Raw genomic sequence first — 8034 nt, 5'->3', positions numbered from 1 at the left:
CTTGGATCCTTTAGCGCTGAGCTAGCAGTTTCGGAATCAACAGAATGACGTGGGGGTGGGACCGGGAGCGGGGGGGGTGTCTCTTCCCACTTGGCTGAGAGCCCAGAAGGGGCTCGAGGGTGTCAGCACCTGGGACAGGTGTGAGATCCCTGGCAGGACCTTGGGGCTTGGTTTCTCATCTGGCCAATGGGTGCTCTGAGTGGCAATCTTGTAAGCCCTTTTCTAAGGTGGGGTTCTGGGACCGTGAGCCTTTGCCCAGCTTGGCCTGGGGCTCGACTGTCCCCCTCCTTCCCCGAGGGCCCTGCTGGCTCCCTCCTCTGCCTCTGGTGCCATGATCCCTGAACACTGCAGCTGTGTGTGTGTGGGGGCTCTCTGGAGCAGTTTGAGCCCCCTCCCTGCCCTCTTCAGCACCCCATCTAGGAAAACACCCGGAGGGGGGCTGCCTGCAAGAACGCAGCATCTACTGCCAGTCCTCCCCATCCCTGTTTCTGAGATGTCCCCTCAGAGCGCCCCAGAATCACAGCTCCTGGAACTGGGAAGGCAGTGAGGCAGGGGGTGGGGCATGTGGAAGCTGCTGGAGGGCTGAGGGGGCCCCTATCGGGAACTGCCCACCCCCTAGTCATGGTTCCGGGTCTAGCAGGGGTGGCCCCTGGCTTTTGTGGTTCCCCGGACCTTGGCTGGAGGAAGGAGTTGTCCTGCCTGGTTTCCCATGGCTCTTGCTTTTAAGGGTGGCTGCCTCTCCTCTACTCCCTACCCCCCACCCTGAGCAAGCGCGAGCTCTGAGAGGACCCTGGCTACAGAACAAGGCATGGGAAGGGGGCGCTAATCCCCAGGAGGGTCTAGCCACTTGCCCCAGTTTCCCTAGCTGTTGGCTTCCCTCTTCAAAGGGCTCTCCTTTGAGCATGCTGGAAGCTCCAGACATTGGGGTGGGGGTGGGGGGTCTCTTGGATGGAGTGTGTGCCCTCTCCTGGGGTAAAGTCGCTGAGACTGGGTCCCCATCTTGCCAGGTTTGAGGGCAAGGCTTGAGTGCTGACTGGAAAGACAAGGCTTGGTACTCCCACAAGGTGTGACAGTCTCAGAAACCCGAGGGTAGATCTACTCTGTCCTAGAGGGTCCCTATGAGGTGATTTGAGTTGTCGGTTATTGATAATACCGGCTGTTGACCTCGGGTGCACTTACCCTGGGCCCTCCCTGATTCACAAATTCTGAAACTGCGGCCCAAGGCAAAGCCACTTGTCAAGGCCACCCATCTGGATGGCCTAGATCTAGATCTAGATCTAGATCTCAGGTGGATGACGGAGGGGCTGGCATTCCCACGCTTCCGCAGGGCTGGGGCCGTGGGAGAGGCCAAGGTCTGGAAAAAGCAGAGGTCTGGAAGGGGTAGCCTCCTCTCCCTCCACCCCCCTGCCACCATCACCCATACCTGATGGGTGCCTGATAAGGCCCCTGTGCTGACGCTCGCTCTCTCCGGCTCAGCTCCCATGAGGGCCAGGGGGCAGGCTGGGTCGACCGGAGGGGGTGTGTCTTAGTTATGGAGTGCTGCTGTAACCGCTTTAAGGAACAAACTTATGTTTTCACCATTGGGGAGGCTGAAAGGCGGGGGACAGGCTTCCACTCCCGGTGGGCTCTGGGGAAGGTCCTGGCCCTCTGGCCTCTGCTCCTCGCTGTGGCTCTCGCTTGCTTGCCTTGTGTCCTCTCTCTCCCATCTCAGAAGAGATTGCCTCAAGGCAGCCCTGACTCATCCTGCCTCAAATCTCCCCAGATGGGATGATAACCACAGGCCTGGGGGTTACGATTGACACTACCTATCTTAGAGGGACGTACATAGTTCAATCCATAATGAGGCCTCTCCCCCAGCCACTGACTTCCCTGCAGCTGGAAAACCCAAGGAGCGGGGCACCCATCTATGGACACAGAGACCCAGACCCACAGTGGATGACTTGGTCAAATGGGACCCGGGGAGGATGGGGAGCTCAAATGGGGAAACTGAGGCTCCAAAGGTCTCCTTGCCCAATGGGCACAGCGGTAACCCAGACAAAGCCTGTCCCAAGAAGCTTCCAGGGGGTACTTAGGGCAATAGTGGTTCAGATAGGCCTATCCAAGGAAGTGACTTTTAGGCTGAACTTTGAATGACATGAGGGAGCCAAGCATGACACCATCAGGGACAAAGAGTCCCAGGTAGAGGGAACAGCATGGGCAAAGGCCCTGAGGCTGGGTTGAGCTTGGTGGAAACACACCAGAGGCTCATGGGATGGGGTGGGCACAGGAGGTCTTTAGTGGACAGCTTTGAGTTTACTGGTGACTCTTATTGTGAAGGGGGGATAGAGGAGGTGCTGGCTTGGGTTTATTGGTGAGTCTTATTTTGAAGGGGGTGGGGGCAACAAGAGGTGGTGGTGCATGGGTCCTTAAGGTGCCCTTCACCTCTCCTGCTGGTTGAGCTTTGAGGTCTGGGTCCTCTGGCCTGTGACTGCAGTGGGAGACTCCCACTCCCTGACCCCTTCCCAGGGAAACCCCTCTGGATATGAGGGGGCAATGCTTGCCCCAGAGGGTGGCAGCCAAGGTGGTTAAGCTAGGTGCTGGTGAGACCGGGAGAACTCTACATGGAATGCTCTCTGGGCTCTGGGCTGTCTGATCTCCTGCTTCCGTGTCCCCAGAGGTTGGATGGGCTGGATCAGGATCATGTGATGAGTGGGCAGTGCAGCCATGACCTCTCAGTCCTGCTTCTGCCTGGACCCTGCCTGGACCTGCCTGGGCAGGGCCCCTCCCCACTCTGGGCCCCAGTCTGCCCTGTGTGTATGGTGGAGGTAGATGGAGATCCTACCCGTGACTACCCGCCCCACTCCCCCCAACCTCTTTCCTTCACAGGTCAGGGAGCAGTGACCCCTACTGCATAGTGAAGGTGGACGACGAGGTGGTGGCCAGGTGAGGAGGGGGCACACAGGCCTGGGGCGTGCAGTGCTTACTCAGGGGCCTCTGAAGGAGGATGCTTTGTGCCTTGGGCCCTCTGGGGCTGTCACCACCTCTCCCACTCCAGCTCTACCAGCTGGATGGATGCCACATGTCCCTTTTGGCTCTCCCAGGTTGACTTAGCGACTGCCAGGCCCTGCCACCCAGGGTGGCTCCCGGGGGGGTGGGCAGTTCATGCTTGGCTGGGCTGCCTGGTTCCGAGCCTCTGGGGTGCTGCAGCCCTGGGCAGTGTGAGTGTGTGTGAGTGAGTATGAGTGTTTATATGTATATGTGTGTGTGTGTATGCGAGTGTAAGTGTGGGTGCAGGTATAGAGCACCTGTGACCACACGGGTGCCCATGTGGGTGTGCCAGTGTGTGTGAGTGTGAATGTGGGTGCAGGTGGGAGCACCCAAGACCACACGTGTGTCCCTGTGGGTGTACCAGTGTGACTGTGTGTGCATGCCTCCCTCCTCTGTGTACCACGCCTGCCTCTTTGTGGACATGGGTACTGGTGTGAACGTATGAGTGAGGGGTGGGGGGCTTCAGCCGGACCAAGCTCAGCTCCCACCCCCACAGAACAGCTCGGCCTCCCGCAGGCCTGAGCCAGTGGGTGGCTGAGGTCTCGGTTCCTATGGAGACAGGGCAGGATTCAGGATGCTTCTGGAGCTGGTTCTGGTCCAGATGGGCAGGGAGCCGGGGGTGGGGAGCTGAGCATGGGGGAGAGGTCCCCTATGTTTTCCCTGGGCTCATGCTCTGTGACCCCATCCTCAGACCTGCAGCTCTATCTTTGCTGTGACTCGAAGCTGCTGCCTGACCCTCTCTGGGCTGTGAGGAACCTCCCTGGCCCTAGGGTGGGGGTGAGAGAGTTCAGGAGGAAGCTCTGAGGCTACATGTGGTGGTGGTGCGTGGGCGGGCTGCCTGAGCAGGCTGTGTGTGTGTGTGTGTGTGTGTGTGTGTGTGTGTGCGCGCGCGTGCGTGCGCAGGGGGAGTGTAGTGACTGGAGGAGGGACAAGCAGTAGGCTTGAGCAGTGTGTCTTCAGTGGGTTAAGTCAGCTCCCTGCCCCCTTTGGGTTGAGGGAGGTGCATCTGCAGGCTTGGGACTGGATCCTGAATGATCCCCTTGTTACTGCAAAGCCTCCCCACCCCCCAACTCCAGGCTCTCTGCTGTCCTGTCCCAGCTGCTCCTACCTGCCTCCCAGCCCTCCCACCTGTCTCCTGGCCATCACAAGCTTTTCTCCCACCTGGGATACCTGTCCCCTGCTCCCTTTCCCTCCCAGCTTCCCTGTCCCCCGACCTGGTCTTGGAGACTACTTGCCCTGGGAGGGGCTTTATGGGGTCTGCCCTGTCCTGATTCCCCAAATCTGCCAGGGTGGGGGTGGGGGGTGAGTCTTCAAAGATAGAGGAAAGGAGGGAGAGAAGGAGAGAGGGAAGGGACCGTGTGTGTGTGTGTGTGTGTGTGTGTGAATGCGTGGTGTGTGTGTGTGTGTGTGTGTATGCGAGTGTGTGTGTCCATCTCTGGAATTCCCTGTCCGTGTGTCTGTGAGCTCCTGGGTCTGCCGTTTCTCTCTGTAGGTGGAGGAATCACTGTGCGTATCAACGTACACCATTATCAGATGTTATTTACTTGTATGGGTGAGCAACCACATAACTGTACAGGCAAATACACAGAGGTGTGTGTGACCTGAGTGTTGTATTCTTACAAGTGTCTCTAGAAATTTCTGAGGGTGTGTATGTCTGTGTGTGTGTGTGTGTGTAAACATGTCTCTGTGTCTCTGGCTGTGTGTGTGTCTCTGGGCAATTAGATGTGTAGTGGGGCCCATGTGTATGTTGTGTGTGTGTTATAGTCCTGGAGTATATTCGTGTGTGTGTTTGTGGCATATGTTTGTGTGTGTTTCTGTGGAGACTCTGTGTCTGGGTTCGTGTGTATCGTGTGTGTGTGTGTGTGTGTGTGTGTGTGTGTGTGCAGTGAGTGTGTGTCTGGGTCCCCGGGAAGTGCCTGTATAGCCCAAGGGCCCCTGTGCCCCTCTTGCAGGACAGCGACCATCTGGAGGAGCCTGAACCCCTTCTGGGGTGAGGAGTACACGGTGCACCTGCCTCTGGACTTCCACCATCTGGCCTTCTACGTGCTGGACCAGGACACTGTTGGGTGGGTGGCTGGGCAGACGGGTAGGGGTGGTGGTGGTGGGGGGAGTTGGAGGCCCAAGCCTGGGTTCCCAAAGGGAAGCAGGGTGCAGGGTCACAACCCATACCAGAGTGCCCACCCTCAGCACCCGTCCTCCCACCCCCGACTGGAGCCCTTCCTTCCCTGCTGGCCCTTCCGCAGGCACGATGACATCATCGGCAAGATCTCACTGAGCCGGGAGGCGATTGCCGCAGACCCTCGAGGTGGGTGGGAACCTCCGGCTCCCCTCGGGGCAGAGGGAGGTGGGGTGGCAAGACCGTGGGCATCTGTAGGGGCCACCTCAGGGGGCAGGGGGCAGAGCCTCAGTGGAGACCAATGTCAGTTTTGTTCATGCGTTTCCTTGTTAATCGCTCCATGTAGCAAACTGTTCATTCATTCACATCTCTCGGAAACCAGTTAGACGACACACTGTCTGGGCCCAGTTACTCTGCTCCTTACTCTCCCCTGGGCTGGCCTGTTTCCTATGTGTCTCTCCAGACCCTGGTGGTACAGTGGTTAAGAATTGGGCTGCTAACCACAAAGTCAGCAGTTCGGAACCACCAGCTGTAGAAAGACAGACTGTGTGCTCCGGTGAAGTTACAGTCTGAGAAACCCCTTGGGGATGGTTCTGCTGGGTCCTGTAGAGTGGCTGAGTCAGAATGGGCTCAGAGGTAGTGGGTTTGGCTTTTTGTAGAGAGATTTTAAGTCGATAGAAGCAAGCAGATAGCAATAAGAAGAATAGCAGCCAACCCTCATGGCGCTCACAGTACACTGAACTCTAAGGGGTTTGCATGTATCGGCACACACCATCACCAGACATTGTTTGACTTCACCGGTGAACAGATAACTTTCCAGGCAAGCAAACTGGGGTGCGTGATTTGTACCAAGAGCACATGCCTGGAGTTTGAACCAAGGCAGTTCAGTTCCGGTCTGTGTTCTTCACACCGTGCTTTCTGGGTCTTCTCCATGAGCCCCGGTGGGGTAGAGGGCTATGTGCTGGGCTGCTAATCGCAAGGTCAGTCATTCAAAACCACCAGCTGCTCCCTGGGAGAAAGATGAGGCTTTCTACTCTCGTAAGGAGTTGTAGTCTCAGAAACCCACTGGGGAAGCTTCACTATGTTTTATAGGGTTGCGATCAGTCAGAATCCGCTCAGTGGCAGTGGTTCAGTTTGGTTTGATTTTAAATGAACAGTAAGTAGTCTCTTCCCTCCGTCTCACCCTTGTACCTTGGGGATGTTTCCATATTGGACTGTTCCAAGAACTTCCTTATCCTTTGTCTGACTGCGCGGGCTGTCCCATCCTTTATTTGCCTAGTTTCTTGCTGATGGGTCCTTGTGTTGCTTACCCTCTTTTTCCCGTTCAAACAACTCGGCCCCAGGTAGCCTCGTATGATGATGTGTTTTCACACGCGCCTGGGTTTTTGCCGGGCAATTCCAAGAAGTGGATTGGCTGGATTAAAGAGTGTCGGATCTGCACCTTTGAGAGCTGTTGTTAAGTTCTTCTCTGTAAGAGGGGAGTCCAGGTTCACTCAGCCACACCCAACCAACAATGATCCAAAATGTGCATCTTGTCTCCATAAGGGGCAGAGGGACTCCCGGCCTGGGGAGATGTTGCTCTTGTGTCTGAAGAAGGTCGAACATCTTTTCGTGTGTTTATATGTTACTTTACTTTCTCTTCTGCCTCCTATTGTCTATTCATATTGCATACCCCTTCCCCCAGCCTGCCAACCGGTTGTTGGCCTTTTCTTATTGATTTGTAGGTACTCTTTACATATTAGGGAAACAAACACTTTGTGATATCAGCCGTATTTTTTCTCTCTCTCTTTGCCTTTGCTTACAATTTTTCTATGTACACCTTTTTCTTTTTCTGTAGTCAGCTTCATTATATATGCATATCTTTATTATATATATATAAATCAAAATAAAAATTCTTGTTTTTCTGTCATATTGCAAAGGCCTTTCCAACCCTAGAATTAAAAGTTGTTGTTTTAAATATGATTTCTTCTAGCAACACTTTCTTTTTTTAAAACTTTTGATCCACTTGGCATTTATCCATATGGAAGGAGTGAGGTAGGGATTGGACATTCTTCTCTTTCTTCTTCTTCTTTTTTTTTTTGGTCTGGAGGATCATGAATTGTTCCATTTAGTTAATAATAATCCAGCTCTTTGATTCTGGAGCCTTGGTGGCATAGTGGGCTTCACATGGTCAGCAGTTCGAACCCACCAGCCGCCCCATGGAAGAACGGTGAGGCTTTCTATTCCAGTAAAGTGTTACAGTCTCGAGAACCCACAGGGGGCAGTTCTACTCTTTCCTGTGGGGTCGCTGTGAGTCACAATTGGCCCAATGGCAATGACTTTTGAGTGTAGAGCATTGTCTTCAGTGGGAATTCGCCGAGAACATTCTACATGCTCATCATCATAACCATTGCTCCTATTTAACGAGGGCAGACGATGAGCTAGGAGTACTTGTGGTGCAGTGCTGAGGGCCCCATTGCCAGCTGGAAGGTCAGAGGTTCAAATCCACCAGCTACCCTGCAGGATACAGATGTGGCAGTCCACTCCTGGGAAAATCCCAGGCCTAGCCGTGGCAGAGATGCGGTGTGAGTCCAGGTCTTGTCCTGGCCTAAGTCGGTATTCTCCCCCTGCCCATTGAGCTGTAAGCCGCCTTGTACACCCTCCCAAGACGGTGGGCTAAAATGAATGAAACCCGAGATCTGGCTTCAAGGAGCCTAAGGGCTTGAGAGGCAAACAAGAGACTTGAAGGCCACTAGCCACATCAAGTGCAATGCCAGGGGCGGTGGGGGTGGTAGGCGGGGGAACTCACCATTGCTGAGTGTTGGGAGCTAACAGCGTGTAAGTTTGGCAGTCACGTGGCAACCACGGGCTGAGCAGTGTTGGGAAATTAATAAGCCTCTCTCTGCCACAAT

The 8034-nt window shown here is 55.0% G+C and overlaps 1 protein-coding gene across 1 annotated transcript in view; it reads left to right on the top strand.

Moving 5' to 3' along the window:
- Nucleotides 1-2836: 2836 nt before the first annotated feature.
- RASAL1 (RAS protein activator like 1) overlaps nt 2837-8034 on the top strand; it is a gene marked incomplete at its 5' end in the record, with an annotated part of 26197 nt that continues 20999 nt past the window's right edge. The window contains 3 exons of the mRNA XM_004709664.2: nt 2837-2922; nt 4980-5093; nt 5271-5332. Coding sequence (XP_004709721.2) covers nt 2837-2922; nt 4980-5093; nt 5271-5332 — 262 coding nt within the window. The remainder of the gene's footprint in view (nt 2923-4979; nt 5094-5270; nt 5333-8034) is intronic.

Source organism: Echinops telfairi, unplaced genomic scaffold (genome assembly GCF_000313985.2).
Source record: "Echinops telfairi isolate 266 unplaced genomic scaffold, ASM31398v2 ScPeMD7_7412;HRSCAF=8450, whole genome shotgun sequence".
NCBI classification, from domain to species: Eukaryota; Metazoa; Chordata; class Mammalia; order Afrosoricida; family Tenrecidae; genus Echinops; species Echinops telfairi.
The sequence above is the reverse complement of the archived record's forward strand: the minus strand, read 5'-3'. Positions and strand labels throughout refer to the sequence as shown.